The 19,740-nt window shown below is 46.3% G+C and overlaps 1 protein-coding gene across 3 annotated transcripts in view; it reads left to right on the forward strand.

The window, feature by feature from the left end:
* Positions 1-19,740, forward strand: part of SGSM1 (small G protein signaling modulator 1) — an 83,681-nt gene that overhangs the window by 59,256 nt on the left and 4,685 nt on the right. For all 3 annotated transcript variants that reach the window (XM_073223860.1, XM_073223861.1, XM_073223859.1), the window contains 9 exons: positions 684-812; positions 4,899-5,081; positions 6,324-6,392; positions 7,999-8,589; positions 10,025-10,149; positions 12,135-12,217; positions 15,607-15,716; positions 16,917-17,013; positions 18,082-18,249. In XM_073223860.1, the coding sequence (XP_073079961.1) occupies positions 684-812; positions 4,899-5,081; positions 6,324-6,392; positions 7,999-8,589; positions 10,025-10,149; positions 12,135-12,217; positions 15,607-15,716; positions 16,917-17,013; positions 18,082-18,249 (1,555 nt within the window). The remainder of the gene's footprint in view (positions 1-683; positions 813-4,898; positions 5,082-6,323; positions 6,393-7,998; positions 8,590-10,024; positions 10,150-12,134; positions 12,218-15,606; positions 15,717-16,916; positions 17,014-18,081; positions 18,250-19,740) is intronic.

Consider the following 19,740-nt stretch of genomic DNA (forward strand, 5'->3'; position numbering starts at 1 on the left):
CATCTAAGACTAGCATTAAGGTATGAAAGATGCTTTTGATTTTGGATTGTGAAGTAAAGAGATAAGATAAGAGGAGACAGAACCCCAGTGCCTTTTAGAGTAGCCTTCCAGCAGTCATGGACACACACACACATGTGAACAGTTAGGACCTGCAGGTCCCCCAGCTTGACTTGAAACTGCAAAGCCTTTGCCTGAAAATGAATTTAAGAAAACAAAGAGGACAAATCTATTCCATGATACAGAAAACAATTGTTAAAATCATCCCAGTGTGCACAAAAACTATTAGTGTATGAGGAACCGGCTGGAAATGGTCATTTTCAACTCATCTGCCTTAAAATAATTATCTGAGAGCTGAGTCAAGATTAATAACTCCTATATTCCCAAATAAGCACAGTACACACAATTTACTGAAAATGAAGTAGAAATGTTAATATATTATGTATTAGCCTTTCTTTTTGTTTTGTTTTCACTCTGCACAGCCTTCCCTCGCAGAGATGTGCCGTTCCCCCCGTGGTGGGCAGCCGGGGGACTCCCCGGATCTTGCTCTTACATATCTGGGCACCTGTGGCTTTGCGCATCACACCATGATCTCTGAGGCTGGGCCTAAGGAGCAGGACTGCCGGGGCAAGAGCCCAGCCCGGGTTTCTGTTGACCAAGCCTTTGCTTCCTCCCCTCTGCTGCAGAGTTATGAGGACCAGGAGCTGCTGCGCCTCATCTACTACGGGGGCATCCAGCCAGAGATCCGCAAGGCCGTGTGGCCCTTCCTCCTGGGCCACTACCAGTTCGGGATGACGGAAACAGAAAGGAAGGAGGTTGGTAACCCCGATGGGGTCTTCGGTAGCAAGAGGAGCCAGATGCTATGAGGCTGGGGAGCTCTGGTCCCATTTTGGATCAAGGTGGGGCAGGGAGGTGCAGTGCAGGGGAGCCAAGAAGCTCCAGAGCAATACTTGTCCCAATGCAAGCCACAGATGTCATTTTTTTAGGTTAACTTTTTATTTTGAGATAATTATAGGTTCGCGTGCAGTTATAAGAACTAATGCAGATGGCTCTCATGTATCCTTATCCAATTTCCCCAGTGGTAACATTTTCCAAAACTATAACATCACAACCAGGGTATTGCCATTGGTGCAGTATACCACTCTGACTCCCACCTCCCAGTTTACTTGTATTTGTGTGTGAGTTTGAGTGTCAGTATGTAGGTATTTAGTTCTCCACAATTTTATCACATGTCACAGCCAACACACAGACTATTTCCAGCACTCACAAATCTCCTCAAATTGTCCTTTTATGGCCACAGCCGCCTCTCTCCCACTCCCCGCCCCCTCTCCAGCCCCTGGCAACCACGAATCTAGTCTAAATTCCTATAATTTCCTCATTTCATGAATGTTGTATAAATGGAATCGTACAGCATGTAGCCTTTTGAGATTGACTTTTTTCACTCAGCATAATTGTCTGGCGATCCATCCAAGTCGTTGCCTGTATCAGTAGCTGGTTCTGTTATAGCCGAGGGATGCTCCATGGGGCGGACGCACCACAGTTTGCTTCGCTGTCCACCTGTTGATGGATAGGCGGGATGTTTCCATTGCTTGGGCCATTACCAATAAAGCTGCAATGAACATTTTGTAGAGACTTTTGCGTGAGCGTAAGTTGTCATTTCTCTGGAATAAATGCTCAAGGGTGCAATTGCTGGATCGTGAGATACTTGCATGCTTAGTTTTATAAGAAACTGCCAAACGTTTAGAGGGGCTGTACCATTTTATATTCCCACCAGCAGTCTAGGAGTTCCCCTGCTTGCACCCCCACCAGGATTTGGTGGTGTCATTCTTTTGTATGTTAGCCACTCAGGCAGGTACATTGGCCTGGGGATATCTAGTTACCTCAGCACCATTTGTTGATTGAGCTATTTTTCCTCCAATGAATTGCTTTTGCTTCCTTATTTCATCGTGGTTTTAATTTGAATTTCCCAAAGGCTGGTGATATTGAACATCTTTGCACATGCTTGCCATCTGTGTGTCTTCAGTGAAAAACCTGCTCGTGTCTTCTGTCCACTGCTGGGTTTGAGAGTTCTTTATATGTACTCTACATATTAACTCTTCTTGGAAATGTGGTTTTGCAAATATTTTCTCTACCTTGTCTTTTCATCTTAATGGGGTCTTTTTGCAAAACAAATTTTTTAACTTTTGATGAGGTTCAGTTTATCAGTTTCTCATATGGAGTGTACTTTCATATGAGGTCTAGGAACTTTGTGCCTAGACCTAAATCCCAAAGATTTTCCTCTGTTCCTTTTTCCTTTGAAGTTGTATAACGTGTTTTACATTTGAGTCTGTGATCCATTTTGAGTTCATTTTTGTTTACACCATGTGGCTTAGGTCGGGGTTCATTTTTTGGCCTGGGGATGTCTAGTTACTTCAGCACCATTTGTTGATGGAGCTATTTTTCCTCCAATGAATTGCTTTTGCTTCCTTGTCAAAAATAAGTCAGGCATATTAATGGGGACCATCTTCTGGACTCTGTTTTATCCATTGATCTAATACCACACTGTCATTAGTAATCACCAGCTAGTAAATACCATGCAGTCTTGATCCTAAATGTTTTAGTAGTCACATTCTAAAAAGTAAAAAGAAACAGATGTAATAAATATTTTAAAACTTTTTTGTTTAAAATAATTGTAAGTTCACAAGAAGTTGCAAAAATTATAATACCACAAGCCCTGTCTACCCCACCTGGCTTCCCCCAGTGGAAACATCTTATAGAACCATAGGGCATTATTAAAACCAGGACATTGACACTGGCACAATACCACTGGCTAGACTGCAGACCTTACTAGGATTTCATCAGTTTTTGCATCTGCTGGTGTGTGTGTGTGTGTGTGTGTGTGGTTCTGTCATTTCATCAACATGAAATTAATATTAATAATATATTTTATTTAACCCAATATATTACCATTTCAGTGTGTTAGGAATGTAAAACTCAGTAATGAGATACCTTACATTCTTTTATCCATACTAACTTTTTAAAACCTGGTTCTATTTTACACTCCATGTACCACCTGTACTATTACTTACTAAATATTTGTCTTTAAATTGGCTCACTTAAAAATTCATGTGACTTTTAGAAAAAGATTTATATCCCTACCACCAGTAGAAAACCAATACATCTTCCCATAAAGGGAAGGAAACTATAAAAAAAATAATAGAATTATGACAAAATGATGTAATTCAGTTCTACCTACATTTGGTAGTTTGCCTGAGGCCTGTTCTCTCTTTCTTAAAAAGGGAGATTATAAAGTGGTACAGGAGGTGTTAGGCACACAGTAGCACCAGGCTGGCCTTCCTCATTGTCAGAAAAGTTGCCGGAGAGTTGAAGTGGGAACTCTCACCCTGCGGTTCCATGTGATGAGGCCCCATGCCAGGGAACTGTCCAAAATCATTTTGGTACCAGGGTGAGGCCCCTCCATGCTTCATTCATGGCTGGTAGGCTTCTGGGCAGGTAAGAACCGGGAACTGCAGTGTGCTGGGCCCTATGCTTGGACTGGGGACCTAGAAGTGCACCAGATGAGGTCCTTGCCAGGTTCGTGGGGGTTGTGTAGAGTCAGATGGGTGGAGGCAAGCCCGGGGCTGTTGTCAGAGCACATAGGAGGCTCTTCCAGGTGGAAGTCAGCGGGAAGGCTGCCTGGATTCTTTGAAGGAATTGCTTTACAGGCAAGGAGGATGAGGAAGGGCCTCTGGGAAGGGGACACTTGCGTGAAGCTGTGTGTCCTCATGTGGGAAGGGGCAGGACTGCAGGGTGGGTGCGGCTGGAATACAAAGGACCGGGGGAGTGGGGTAGCACTGAGAGGTGGAGCTGGAGAGGAAACGGGAGGGAGGCTGCTGAGTGGGACAGGGCTCAGAGGGGCCACGCAGGCCCCGGGAAGGAGGCTGCTGCGGTCGTCCAGGTGCAGGGTCGGGGAAGCCCAGCCGAGAATGGCAGTGGGAATGGGGAGTGGGCTTGGATGAGTCTTTGGGAGGTCGGTCAGAGGGAGCCACTCAGGACAGTCACTGTGCAGGGTGGACCCTGAGCCTCTCTCCAGAAGCCCCGAATAGCTGCAGGATCCCCCCCACTCCTGGCATAGGACAGACTTCCTGCTCGTCATGCCCTTACTTAGATCGGCTTGTCTGCCAACACTTATGGCCAGAGATCTGGCAGATTCCGGTCCCCTGTTACCTGGGCTGGTAACATGGGAACAATACAAGCTCCCCACACTCTACTGAAATCCCACAAGGAAAATGCTTGAAATCTGTGTCCCTTCGGTAAGGCCATGTCTGCATGTAAAGGCAGGGGTCAGCTTTATTCACCTCTGGTTCCCCACCATCTGTCCCCAGGTTGGGCATGTGGGAGGCCCTCGGTAAATGTGTCGAATGAGTGGATGGATGAAGCATTTGCTCATCTTGTATACCATAAGCCCTTTTTATAGCCTAGCACATAGTAGGCACTTATCAAATTAACTGGATAAGTGAATGAATGAATGAATGAGGAAGGAGAGAAGAGAAGGAAGGAAATGGAGGACAGAAGCAGTTTTCTCATTTCAATATCTGCAAGGCTTAGAACTCTGCCTGGTGCAAAGTAGGGGCTCAAGAAATATTTGAATGTGTAAATGAATGAATAAAAGAAGACAGGAAGAGAGGTTAAAAATTGAAAGAAAATGGCCTTCCTCACTTTTGTGTCTTCCCAGGGCCTAGCCGGTAGTACCGAGCACATAGTAGGTGTTCAGTTAAGGTCTGTTGGATGTTAACTCCATGAATGTTGAATGGCTGGTTTCAGGGCTCAGGGTCCTGGGCCAGAGCCATCCTCTTCCCAGTTGGGCTGGCCCTCCCCAGGGGTCCCCAGTACTCTGGCTGACCTTGCATCTGCCCTGGCAGGTGGACGAGCAGATTCATGCCTGCTACGCACAGACCATGTCGGAGTGGCTGGGCTGTGAGGCAATCGTGCGGCAGAGGGAGCGGGAGTCCCATGCGGCTGCCTTGGCCAAATGTTCATCAGGGGCCAGCCTGGACAGCCACCTGCACCAGATGATGCACCGGGACTCTACCATCAGCAACGAGGTGATGGGTGCCTCCCCTCAGGGAGTAAAGTGGGCAGTGAAGGCAGGATCAGCTCCATCAGGCAGTCATAGGAGCAGTGAGGGCTGGAGCTTTGGGACAGTCTCACCCCTAGCTTTTGGGTGGAACATGTCTTTGGAGCCTGGGAGACCTGACTTTGAACTCCAGCACCATCATTTCCCAGCTCTGGGGCCTCAGGCAAGTACCTTTACCACTGGGACTCAGTTTCCTTGTCTATAAAATGGGAATAACCCTTTGTATAGGGGAGATTTGTGTGCAGCTCAAATGATACAGTGTGTAGAAAGCATCTAGCACAGTGCTAGGCTTTCCTTTATTCCATAAATACTTCTTGAGTACCTACCATGTGCCAGGCACTATCAGAAATGTTCTGGAAAGTCAGGAATGCTCCAGTGACCAAGTCAGACACATCTGTCTTCACAGAATGTCTAGGTTAACAGCAGGAGCTGACAAGAAAGCTAATTATCTTTCCAGGGGGTGTATCTGTCATCGATTGCTGCAATAATGCTGCATAACAAACAACCACCAAAGGCAAATTGCCCATGAATCTATGGGTCAGCAGTGAAGTTTTGCTCTGAGCAGGGCTGGGTGGGCTCACTCTTGTGCCTGCTGTGAGCCCCTGGACAACAAAGAGATTTGTGGCTCTGGGCAGGCTCTCTGACTTGTCTGAGGTGACTGGCTCTGCCCCAGTGTCTTACCCTCCAGCCGGCTAGCCTGGGCAGGTTATCATAGTGCAGCTCGTGAAAGAGAAAGCAGAATGCACACGTGATTTTTAAGCCTCTCCCTGGTGGGGTGTGCTAACATCCCATTGGCCAAAGCAGGTCACATAGCCAAGCCTAGCTTCAGGGTAGGCAGGAACTAAACGTAACAGGGCAAACTACTGGGCCATTCATACAACCAGGTCCTCTAAGTTGAAACAAAATGAGCCAGAGGTCTCAAATACAGTGCAGTTAAGTGTGGGATTTTCCGGTTGCAGGGGCGGGAGTGGGGACCCTGCTGCCGGCATGGCCTCTGAGGAGGCTTGGGGAGCAGGGAGGGAGTCCCCCCAGCCCACTTTCATTTAACCCATGAATCTGAGGCCCTGAGAGGGGACTTGCCAAGTCAGGAGTAGAGGTAAGAACTACGCTTGCTGACTCTCGGCCCAGCGGTCCCTTCTGGGCTGCGTGCAGGGGGCCTGCGCCAGGATGCAGCCTCACCCGCACTCCCTCCTGCCCCCTTTTCCCTCAGTCCTCTCCCAGCTGCAGTTCAGGCCGCCAGAATATCCGCCTACAGAGCGACTCCAGCGGCAGCACACAGGTGAGCCTCGGCTGCCCTGCACCCCCTTCCCCCCTGCTCCCCTCCCTCCAGGTGGGATTGGGTGTCCATCATCCGGTCGTTTATGGTTTGTCTGGTTTAGCTTTCTGTGCTAGCATTAAATACTGAGTTTTATGAACAAAACAGCAGTAGGCTCATAGACACTGAGACGTGACCGGTGGTTACCATGGGGGAGGGATTGCAGTGGGTGGGAGAAATAGATGAGAGGGATACAGGGGCCCCAAATCTCAATTGTAATATAAATTAGTCATAGGGATTAAAGTGCAACATAGAGAATATTGTCAATAATTCTGCAACATCTTTCTATGTTGACAGACAGTAACTACACTAGTTGGGAGGAGCATCTAATAATGTCTGAAACTGTCAACTGTGTTGTATACCTGAAACCAATTTTTAAAAACTGAGTTTTTAGTTACACAAGTAATATATGAATCTACTCTCCCTGTTAAAAAAAAATTAAAATATTGCAGAGAAAGGTAAATTTGGCTTTGACCACCTCTAATACCCACTGGCCTTCCCTAGAGGTAACACCACTGTCATCAGTTTACAGTCTGTCTTTCCAGACTCTTCTGTGTGCCTTTGCAGACACAGAACTATGCAGACTATATGTAGAGGATGTATTTCAGTGACTGATTGTCTTTAAAATTCCCACATAAATGCCATAGTTTGTTTTGTTTAACAGCTCTCCGTTTCATTCAGTGAAATGTTAACCAATCTGACTCAATATTAAAGAAAAAAGCAAAGTGCAGAAAACGTGCATACTATGTCACTTCTTGTGTGAAAAGAGGAAATATTAATTTGTGTGTGCATTTGCATAATAATGGGAGAATAAACCATAAACCAATCAAAATGGTTCCCTAGAGTAGTGAGGGGAGATAGCAGGCAAAGAAGCTACAGTTCCATGAATTCTAGTTTTGACTTTGGAATTAGGTAAATTTTTTTACATAACGTAAAGCAATTTAATCAACAAGAAAAGAAACAAACATTTGAAGCTAACAGTAAATCAAGTTGGTGGCATAACTGTACAGAGAAGACATATTTCAGGTGACCTTGGAACTGCGCTGTTACCCGCCATGGGATATGGCTGACGGTCAGAAAGAAGCACAAATAAGTCATTGAGACGTGTCCTAGAGACTTGTCCATAGTATTTCATATATATGTACTTTTGAAAATTTATCCATAATTGTCCAACTGCATGGCTATAAGGTGCTGTTTTTAGCCTGTTGCCTATTTTATTAACTAATTTTTTACTTTAAAAAACTGCACATAATTCTGTATCATGAAAAGTATTGTGTCCTCTGCCTTAATTCCTTAGTACTCCCTCCTCAGAGTCAGTTGAAATAGTTCCTTATTTTTTCTGGATTATTCCTTGTATCTCTATGTATGCAGGTGCCTTTTTTATTTTTCACAGATGAGAGCATATGTTACACCTTGTCCTGCTTCACTCTTTTTACTGTCTGTGTAATATTCCACTGCACGTGCAGCCCATATCTGAAGCAGTCCCCTGGTGGTGGATATGTGGTTGCTGCTGGAAGCAGGGCCACAGTGGGTATCCCGGCCCATCCGTCTTTGTGTGCCTTGTCTCCAGGTATTTGAGTCTGTGGACGAGGTGGAGCAGGTAGAGGCAGAAGGCAGGTCAGAGGAGAAACAGCCCAAGATGCCTAATGGGAACCTGGTGAACGGCACCTGCTCCCCAGACTCTGGCCATCCTTCCTCCCACAACTTCTCTTCAGGCCTCTCAGAGCACTCGGAGCCCAGCCTGAGTACAGAAGACAGTGTCATGGAGGCCCAGTGGAAAACCTCCCTGGGGCTTCGGCCCGGGGACAGCAGTGTGGACGATGGGCAGAGCAGCGAGGCCACCACTTCCCGGGATGAGGCTCCCCGTGAGGAGCTGGCCGTGCAGGACAGCCTGGAGAGCGACCTCCTGGCCAATGAGAGCATGGACGAGTTCATGTCCGTCACCGGCAGCCTGGATGTGGCTCCGCCAGAAAAGGAGGTCGCCATGATGGGGGGCTGGGGGGGCGGCGAGGTGCAGAAACACGGCCGGGTGGACAGTGAGAACAACCTCTCGGAAGAGCCTGAGATGGAAAGTCTCTTCCCCACCCTGGCTGCTCTGGCTGTGACCACGTCTGCCAACAATGAGACATCCCCTGTGTCTTCCAGCGGTGTCACCTACTCCGTAAGTCACAAGGATTCTCCTCCTCTCAGTTTTCTCATCTAACAGCCATGGAGGGTGGGAGTGTCCAAACAAACCTCAGTTAGGCAGAACAGTCTTCGGTTCATTGCTTTTTCTCCATCAGGGAGGAGTCACAGCAGAAACCCTTTTGGGAGGGAGAACAATGTAGTACTTGAAGAACCCAGGCTTTGCAGTCCAACAGCCCTGGGTTCAGATCCCAGTTCAGGCATATGGATCCTCGGTTTCCTTATCTGTCTAGGGCCTTCCTCCCTGAGCTCGTCTCAGAATCAGCGAGTCACACCCTCTGTGCCTGACACACAGTGAGCACCCGGTCAGTAGCAGCCTTGATGGGGAGCATCTCCATTCACACCCAGGTCCGATGTCTTTTAAATGTTCAAGTTGGCTTTCCTGCCAAAAAATCTGAGACAAAGGACATGTACTGAGAGAGGGGTTTTCTGAGCCAGGCACCACATATCCATTTTCCTGGAAAGAATTTATTTCTATCAGAATGCTCGTGGTTAAAGCGTCAAACACCCAGAGAAGCTGAGCGCGAACACCAGGAGCTGTCGCCCCTCCTGCCCGCCTTTCGCTTCTTCCTGGTAACCAGGGGCATAACCAGCCTTAGACAAAGTTGAATTCTCTGCTCTTTCAGACCACCCAGGTGGTGGGAATCTGGGTTGTCAGCCTGCATAAGTTACAAACCTGATCTGAGCCCATGAATTATGCAGGGAGATATGTTTTACACTTAATTTGGCACCTAAGTTCAAGACAGGCAGTTGTCCTTGACACCGCAGGGTGTTAGTAGCTTTTTCCTTTTCCCTTATGGGGGTGGGTGGGGGTGTGGCTCTGTGGAGTCCTGCCTTCATGCAGGAAAATCTCCCATTAGATTCTTTGCTTTGGGGAAGAGAGGACACAAAACCATTAAGTCCAAGCTGAAATTTTCCTGATGGCAGCTTTCCCTCAAGGCAAAAACTAGCTTTGGTATTTTCTTGCCTTTCTGGGTTAATTGTTGGCCTTGAAATGCTCCTTACGCTTCGCTGGGTCATTTCGTCAGGATTGTTGGGTGGAGGCATCCAGTCTAGCATGTTGCCAGGACTGGCCTCCTGTGCAGTTCTTCCATTCTTCTTGTGTGGTTTTTGGCAGAGCGGGGGGCACTTGCAGCCACAGTTATAACCCTTAGTTTCTTCAGCTATAAGGTGGGGATAAGAAGTCAACGCACTTCATAGGGCTGTTTTGTTTTATCAAAGGGAAAAAAAAGAATTTTCATCACATGAAGCAAAAGAGGCTTTCTCAGAAAACAACAAAAGTAAAATCCATCCCCTGAGTGATCCAGGTAGAAAATGACAGGAGAGGGCTTGGGGGAGGGGCGGTCTCTGGAAGGCAGCGTCTCTGCGGAGCTGGGGTGTGATTTCTTTCCTTCCCTGCTGGGCGCCTGCAGCCTGAGCGGCTGGACCAGTACACGGTGAACCTGCACCGCATCGAGAAGGACGTGCAGAGGTGTGACCGCAACTACTGGTACTTCACTCCTGCCAACCTGGAGAAGCTGCGCAGCGTCATGTGCAGGTTGGGGGGCTGTGGGGAGAGTGGGGGGGCAGTGGGGGGGGCTATGGGGTGCCCAACTGGCACTGCAGCCTCTGCAGCTGGCATCGTGCCCCCCGAGGATCTTCTTCCAGCCCACATTGGCAATAACCCAACAGTCATGGTACTGATGATAATAGAGAACATTAGTTAAGCATTTACTAGATACCTGGCCTTGGCCTGAGCCCTTTGCTAACATCATTTCTCTTAGATCACAAGTGTATGATGTAAGCATTATCCATTTTACAGGGAAGGAAATGGAGGCCCAGAAGGGTAGGCATTGCTCAGAGGCCCCCAGCGGGGCAGTGGCCGAACTGTGAGGAGGACACACATCCATTGTCTCCCAGGCTCTAGAATCTGGGCTTTATTTCTTTAAGCCAAAATCGGGGGCTGCTTATCACTTCCATTAAATATTAAATATTGTAGTTCTTAAAATATGAAAGCAACCCATGCTTATTAAAAATCTAAATCAACCAAGGTAATCAGAATTTCATAAGGCATAAGGAGAAACTTCCATATGCCATCATCAATGCCACTCATCTGTAAGAAAACACTACTACCAACAATTTAGTGAATATCCTCCCAAGCCATATTATATATGATATATAATAACATAAGAGATAGTATATTGTAAGACAATTATAATATTGTATAATATGGATGCATACATGTTATGATGTTTTTAAAAATGTTTTACCTATGAGGGATTATACTATAAACAATTTGCCTACAGCTTGCTTTTTACACTCAACAGTATATTCTGGACTTCTTTCCATGCGACTCTAACTCAGGAGTTCACACACTACTACTACAGCCACAGGCCAAATCTGGCCCTCCACTTGTTTTTATAAATAGTTTTATTAGAACTCAGCCATGCCCATTTGTTTGCATATTATCTATGATTGCTTCTACAGAGTTGAGTAGCTGAAACAGAGTATATGGCCTACAAATTTGAAAATAATTATTATCTGGACCTTTCAGAAAAGGTTTGCCGACCCCTACTCTAACTCATTCTCATTAATCAGCACCATCTCTTAACTATTCTGCCTTACAGTCTCCCAAGCAATTGCTACCTATTGAAATTTCATTCAGTAGATACAAATGTGATTAATTTTAACATAGTATGTTGCATTAAAATGGAAAAGTTTTAGGGGTGAAGGAAGGGTAGTCTGACTTCTGCTTGTTAGGGCATCAGGAGAAATCAGGGAAAGCCTCATAGAGGTGGTGACCTTTGAGACGTACTTGGGCAAAATTAGGAGAAACTGAAGACCATTTGACGTGTAAATTAGGAACACACACCCTGGGGTTATGTCACCTGAGTTCAAATCCAGCCTCTACCATTTATTATCAGATATATGGGTTTGTACATGTCACTTATCTCTGTGTGCCTCAGTCTCCTCATCTGTGAAATGGGATGATAATAGTACCTTTTCCATGTGATGATTTTGAGAATTTAATGATGCAACACATGTATAGTGGGCAGAGCATACAGTAAATGCTTAGGAAATATTAGTTGTTATCACTGAGGGGCAGATTGGAATTCCAGACAGAGGGAACTGCTAGGGCAAAAGCACAGGGCACGAATGTGGTGCTTCAGATGTACAAAGGTAAATACGTTAGTGTGGCCGGAGAGGAAGGAGTTCTGGGAACTGATGGTGAGGGTGGGACAAAGGATTGGGAGGAGACATGAGCGCCTTGCGCCCCCAGTCAGGGAGCTTGGACGCTGTCCTGTGGTGCAGCGGGAGCCCGTGAAGGCTTCTGAGCCCGCAGTTGCCTCCTTGAACTGGGCTTTTCAAGGTCATTCTGGTGGCTGAGCACAGGATGTTTGAAGAGAGGTTGACTGGGGGTGGGGAAGCAGGCAGGAGTTGAGGGGGTGGTCCAGGTGAGGGATGGGGGCTGACCCAGGGAGGGGTGGATCGGAGAGGCAGATTGTGGGTGCCATTGCTGTGCCCCTTGTGTCTCTTTTGTAGCTACATCTGGCAGCACATTGAGGTCGGCTATGTCCAGGGCATGTGTGACCTCCTGGCTCCGCTGCTGGTCATTCTGGATGATGGTGAGTGTGTCCTTCCTGCCCCAGGGCAGGGTGTGCAGTTTCCTTCCCAGCGCAGAGGAGGGTGTTAGCTCCCTTGTGACTCCCTGGACTGGGTCAGTGCGGGTGCTCAGAAGACCTGTTGGTGAATCACCAAGGTCCTAGTGAAATAACAAGCCCTCTTACTCTAGGTTAGCCGACACTTCTTGCCGTGTGCCCAACACCCAGCCAGGCCTTGGCTAGCCATTGCTTATTGCCGGGTGCCCAACACCCAGCCAGGCCTTGGCTAGCCATTGCTTATTGCCGGGTGCCCAACACCCAGCCAGGCCTTGGCTAGCCATTGCTTATTGCCGGGTGCCCAACACCCAGCCAGGCCTTGGCTAGCCATTGCTTGTACAACCATGAATGAGAACAAAGAGCCAGTCTCAGAGGGCTTCACTCTTGAATTCTACCAAACAGCTAAAGAAAAATTAATACCAATTTTTCACAACTCTTCCAAAAAATAGAATAGGAGGGAACACTTTATCAACTCATTGTAGGAGGCCAGAGTTATCCCAGGAATGCAAGACTGTTTCGAAGCATGAAAATCAATTGATGTAATTCACCGTATTAGTAGAATAAAGGAGAAAACCCACATGATCATCTCAATTGACAAAGAAATGACCTTTGACTAATTCAACACCCTTTCATGATGGAAACACTCTATGAACTAAGAATAGAAGGAAATTTCCTCAACATGATAAAAGGCACCAATGAAAAACCTACAGCTAGTTCATATTCAGGGGTCACAGACTTTCCCCCTAAGATCAGGAGTAAGACAAGGATGTCCACTTTTGTCGCACAAGGTTCTAGCCAGGGCAGTTGAGGAGGAGAAAGAAAGAAAAAATATCTAGATTGGAAAAGAAGTAAAACTACCTTTATTTGTGGTTTTGTACATAGAAAATTTAGGAATAAAAAAACTATAGCTGATAAACAAGTTCAAGGTTGCAAGATGTAAGATCTGTATTACAAAAGTCAACTGTGTTTCTGTATACTTGCACGAGCAATCCCAGAGCAAAATTAGGAAAGCAATTCTTTTTCAGTAGCATCTAAAAGAAGAATATACTTATGAATGAATTTTAACAGAAGTGCAAGAGGTGAATACCCAAAACCACAAGGCATTGTGGTAAGAAATTAAACATTGAAATAAGTGGAAAGACATCTCATGTTGATGGATCAAAAGACCTAATATTGTTTAAATTGTAATACTCTTCAAATTCATCTAGATTTCATGCAACTCCTATCAAAATCCCAGCTGCATTTTTTTTTGCAAAAATTGGCAAGGTGACCCTAAAGTTCACATGAAAGTTCAAGGGACCAAGAATAGCAAAATCAATTTTGAAAAAGAGGAAAATGTTAGAGGACACATATTTTTCAATTTCAAAACTTAACTACAAAGTTATAGTAATCAAGACAGTGTAGTCCTCCCATAAGGATGGATACCTATATCAATGCAGTAGAAGTGGAAGTCCAGAAATAAGCCCCTACATTTATGGTCACCTGATTTTGCAAATGTGCCGAGCATTTCAACTCCGTGAGGAACGAACAGTCTTTCCAATGTATGCTGAAGGACCAGCTAACCACACGCAAAAGATTGACGCTGGAGTCCTTCCTCATACTCTATATAAAAATACCAACCCCAAATGGATCATAGACCCAAATGTGAGACCTAAAACTATAAAATTATCAGAACATAGTTGTAAATCTTTTTGACCTTGGGTTAGACAATGGTTTCTTAGATATGATACTAAAATCATAAAATGACAAAGAAAGGTTCATAGGAATTCATCAGAATTATAAACTTTGTGCCTCAAAGGACTCATGAACATGAAGAGAACCCAAAGAATGGAATAAAATATTTACAAATCACATACATAATAAGGGACCTGTATCCTAAATATATAAAGAGCTCTTGCAACTCACCCATAAAAAGATAAATAACTCAATTAAAAATGGGCACAGGGTTTGGACAGGCATTTCTCAATAGAATGGAAAATCTGTATCTGGCCAATAAGCATATTAGAAGATGCTCAACATCTTTAGTCATTAAGGAAATGCAAATCAAAACCACAATAAGATACCATTTCACACCCACTAAGTTGGCTAGAAATCGAAACCAGGGGAAATAACAAGTGTCAGTGAGGATATGGAGGAATCGGAGCGCTCACACACGGCGAAAATGGTGCAGACGTTTTGGGAGCCAGTTTGGAAATTCCTCATAATATTAAACAGTTACCATGACCCAGCAATTCCATCCATAAGTGTATCCCCAAGAGAAATACAAACACTCGTACATGAGCGTGCACAGCAGCGTTATTCATAATAGCCTAGAAGTGGAAACAACCCAGATGTCCCCCCACAGATGAATGCATGATCAAAATGTGGCGCGGCTGTGCAGTGGAATGTGACTTGGCAAAAAAGGAATGATCTGACCCGTGCCGCATGTGAATGACCTGTGAAATGAAGACCTGATGCTAAGTGAAAGAAGCCAGGCACAGAGGCCACCGACTGCGTGATTCCATCTCCATGAAACATCCAGAGGAGGAAAATCTATGGGGAAAGAGTAGACCAGTGGTTGACAGGGACTGGGGGCAGGAGAAATGGGTGGCGACTGCTGATGTATACGGGATGTCTTTCGGGAGTGATGAACATGTTCTTAAACTAGATGGAGGTGATGTTTGCACAGCTCCGTGAATGTACGAAAACTGTTGAACTGTACATTTTAAAAGGGTGAATTATATGGTGTGTGAATCTCAGTAGGACTCTTGAAAAATGGAACTCCTTACTCTTTAGATATGGTCTTCCTTCCCAAACCTCGGAATGGAAGGGGGTGGGGTGAGAGAAAGTACCCAGGGCAGAAACCTGACGAGCACTGCCTCAGCCAGGTGGCCAAATCAGTAGCAGCAGCCGTAAATCACAGGGTCAGACTATGCCCTCGGTGTGATAGGCTTAAAATAGCACATTACCTCCGTGGTCCTAAGACCCGTAATCCCAATCCGATCATAAGAAAAGCGTCAGACAAATTCCAACAGGCATCCCTTAGAATACCTGACAAGTACTCTTCATATCTGACAAGGTCATCAACAACAAGGAGAGCGTGAGGAACTCTGATGGCCGAGAGGAGCCTGCGGAGACATGGCAGTTATATGTAACATGTCATCCTGGATGGGTTCCTGGAACAGAAAAAGGGACGTTAGGTTAAAACAAGAACACTGTAGACTTTAGTTAATAATGTATGCCCAGTGGGTCACCAGTGGTGACAGGTGTGCCACACTAATGTAAGGTGGCCGTTGCATTAGTACATCAGTTAGTAGGTCACTCTGGGAGCTCAGGTTCTGTGACAGAGTTCACAGTCTCCCGTGCTCTTTCCCCAGAGGCCCTCGCTTTCAGCTGCTTCACGGAGCTCATGAAGAGGATGAACCAGAACTTTCCCCATGGGGGAGCCATGGACACGCACTTTGCCAACATGAGGTCGCTAATCCAGGTATGACCCAGTCCTGTTCTGTGACATGACTTACTCCAGCTCGGCCCGGCGGAGCTCAGATGAGCTGAATAGCCAAGCTTTGTTCAGCTCGACTCAGTAACTCAATCCTACTTCATGCAGATCAACCAACTCAGCAACTCAAATCAGCTCTGGCAGCTTCAGGGTCGCTGAGCATTCCCTGGGTCCAGTGCTGTGGCCGCAACAATGACAGACACGGTTGTCACTCTTAAAAAGGTTGTTTGTTTGTATTGGACCTTTTCCTCAGAGTAATGTTCGGGTATATTTCATACATACACACACAGTTTCATTGAGATATAGTTCATATGCCATAAAATTCACCTTTTAAAAAGTGTACAATAAAGTGGTTTTTAGAATATTCACAGTTGTAAAACTATCATCACTAATTTCAGAACGTTTTCATCACCCCCAAAAAAGCCCCATGCCCTGTAACATCACTTCTCCCCAGCTCCTGGTAACCACTGGTCCACTTTCTGACTGTAGATTTCCCTCTTCTGGACATTTCCTGTCAATATGTGGCCTTCTGTGACTGGCTTGTCTCACTCAGCATCATGCTCTCAGCCATGTTGGAGCGTGCGTCACTGTGTCCTTCCTTTTTATTGCCAGTGATACTCCATTGCGTGGACAGACCACCTGTCATTGATGATCCTTTTGTCCATTGACGGACATTTGGGCTGTTTCCACTTTTTGGCTACTGTGACTCGTGCTGCTGTGCACGTGATGCTCAGGCTTTTATGGGGCCCTGTCTCCTCACTGCTGTTGGGGCTCGCCCTAGGAGTGGGGTTGCAGCTGCACATTTCACCTTCCCACCAGAACACGGGAGGGTTCCGATTTCTCTGCATCCTCCCTGGCACCTTGTTGTCTGTCATTGTCCTTATAGCCGTCCTTGTGGATGTAAGCTGTACCTCTTTATGGTTTTGATTTGCATTCTCCTAATGAGTAAATGAGGCTGAGTATCTCTCATGTGCTTATTGGCCATGTGCATATTTTCTTTGGAGAAACATTGGGGTTAGGGTGACGTAGCTCATTTCCACTTCAAATCCTTGGTCTATTTTTTAACTCCACCTGGTTGTCAGGGACTGTATTGTGCCCAGTTCAGGATGTACCGTCATTTAGTCAGCTGTCCCCTGTGGTCCAGCGTCTTCCCAGGAGGCTGATGATGGCCTTTCCCCCCACTGACAGATCCTGGACTCGGAGCTCTTTGAGCTGATGCATCAGAACGGGGACTACACTCACTTCTACTTCTGCTACCGCTGGTTCCTGCTGGATTTCAAGCGAGGTGCGGACTTCAGCCTGGGGCCTTGTTCACCTCAGGGGAAAAGCTACTGTGCAGGGAGTGGCGAGTGCGGGGCAAAGCCAGAGGCAGAGAGTGCCACTCATTCACTGAGGTGTGATCACTGGCTCCCCTACTTTCTCGTGCGGCCACACTATGCAGGAGACGTTACAATCCCCATTTTACAGCTGAGGAAACTCAGGCTGAGAATAATTAAATCCAGAGCTAGGCTCAGTGGGGCCAGGATCTGAGCCCGCCTCTGTCTGCCCCTTGAGCCCAGTTCTCCCGTTCTGTTGGGCTGATCATCAGATACTGAGAACTCTGAAGCCCATGGGACATGTTCCACAAGTGGCTTAGAAATGACGTATAACATAGGACATGCTGTTGTGCAAATTTAGGATGGTGCTAATTTTAACATCTAACCTGTATGGAGGTGCTTACTAAGTCGCAGGCACTGTGCTGAGCCCTTTCTGTGTGCTCTCTCTCCAGTCCTTTACCGTTACTGGCATCACCCCATTTAAAGGTAAGGCAAGAGAGAGGCTTGCGGAGGGAACTAACTAGCCTGAGTCCCCCTTGCTGGCATGTGACGGAGCTGGGGTCAGGCCGAGTTCGTTGGACAGAGGAGGCCTTGCTCTTCATCGCTGCTCTCTTCTATCTCTTTTTTAAACCCAGAGGCAGCCGTCAGCTCTGCCTGTGTGCAGGGGGAGCAGACATAGCCCTGTGGAAGCTAGGGAAGAAGGAAGGGTGTAGGGAGAGAGAGAAGGGGACAGTGGTCAAGGGGCAGGGCAGGATGGGTCAGTGTGAACTGCACATGCTTAGTTCCTCCACTTCCAGAATGTCCCAGCCGGAAACTTACAACCCACCTCGTTGCGTAGCCTGTTCTACAGATGGGGAAAACGGAGGCTTCCGATGGCCAGATGGCAGAGTCCTGGTCTCCCGCCTCCTTGCTGTCTGCTGCCCCACGACAGAAGTGCAAGGCACAGCTGGCCTGGGATTTTCCCAGGGGGGCCGGGCTGCACCCGAGCTCTGTGGCTGACTACCTCCCCGTGCGTGTGCATGTTGGTGTCTTGGCAGAACTCGTCTATGACGATGTCTTCTCCGTCTGGGAGACCATCTGGGCAGCCAAACACGTCTCGTCCGCCCACTACGTCCTGTTCTTCGCTCTGGCTCTGGTGGAGGTCTACCGTGACATCATCCTGGAGAACAACATGGATTTCACAGACATCATCAAATTCTTTAACGGTACCCTCATGACCAGGGTGTCATCTCGGGGTGCGGGCTTCCTGCGGTATCAGAGGAGGGGACTCGCTGAGATTGATGCACAGTGAAGGGGATGGAGGGCGTTCTGCCCGCCTCTTGTGTCCCTTTCCAGGTGGATGACTTGCCATCTGTAATGCTGAGAAGGCACTGTTCTCAGGCATCTGGCTGAACACAGGTCCTTGAGATCTGGGTGTTGAAATCAGACTTGGGGCAAACCCTGGCTCTGCCACTAAGCAGCTGTGCCCGTGGACGGGTCACTTCCTTTCCTCTAAGCATTTGCTTCCTCCTCTGAGAAGTGGGGTGAGAGTGCCCCTGCTCCTGAGGGCTGATAAGAAAAGCGGGTACAGGGAGGTAGGGAACTGGAAACAGGCACAGGCTTTGAGATTAGACAGGTATGGATTCTGGCCCCAGCCTTGCTGCTCAGGAGCTGTGTGCCCTTGGGCAAGTGACTGCATGTCTCTGGGCTTTAGATTCCTTGGGGATAAAATGGTTCTAATCTCTCCCTCACCTAGATGTCAAGAGGATTAAATGAGGCAACATGGATAAAGCCCATCACATGGTACCTAGTTCGCATGAGGGGCCCCATAGCTGGAGGCTGTTACTACTATTGTCTCTACTCACTTTTCTTTTTTAACTAAAGAAGGTTTTTGAAAAGGCAAAAGCAGAAAAAGTCACCTGTCACCTCACTGCAGGAACATTATTATTCTCTTTTAAATAAGCTTTTTATTTTAGAATAAATGTATATTTACAGAAAAGTTGCAAAGTTAGTACAGAGGGTTCCTGATCCTTGCACACTTGTCACAACTAAGAAATTAACATTGGTGCATTACTATTAATGTAAAGCTACAGACATAATTTGTTTTCACACAGTTTTTAACTAATGTCCTTTTTCTGTTCAAGCATTCCATACAGGAAACCACATTGTATTTAGTAGGTTCAGTTTAAAAAGTTTTGTTTTCATCCAGTCTTTTCCACATACAAATACAGTCTATTTGTTACGATCACAGAATCCAGTTCTATCTAATATTTTTCCACTTAATATTTGAATAACTGTCTTCCATGTAATCATTGTTTTAAATATACCCCAAGTGATTGTCCATGACACACTGAACCATCCCTATTGTTGGGGACCTGGGTTGTTGCAGTTTGAGGCTGTGACCGACATACCAAAGCAATTACTGAGTGTAGGGCTTCTCAAACTTTCCCAGTTCATGGTACCCCTCGTATCTATAAAATTTTCTCAACAAACACAACCAAAAGTTCCACCCAGCCAGTAGTTAGTTCCAGACAGACCATTTAGTAACTATTTATATCCTAACAGCTTAGCGGCCATTTGAGAAAATGATACACCTAACTCAACGAAACAATACTTTTCTAAATGAATTTTTTTGAGATACATACAATAAAATGCACAAATCTTAGCATACAACTTGATGAATTCTGACATGAGTGTACACTCATAACCATCATCCA

The sequence above is a fragment of the Manis javanica genome, chromosome 15 (genome assembly GCF_040802235.1).
Source record: "Manis javanica isolate MJ-LG chromosome 15, MJ_LKY, whole genome shotgun sequence".
Classification (NCBI taxonomy): Eukaryota; Metazoa; Chordata; class Mammalia; order Pholidota; family Manidae; genus Manis; species Manis javanica.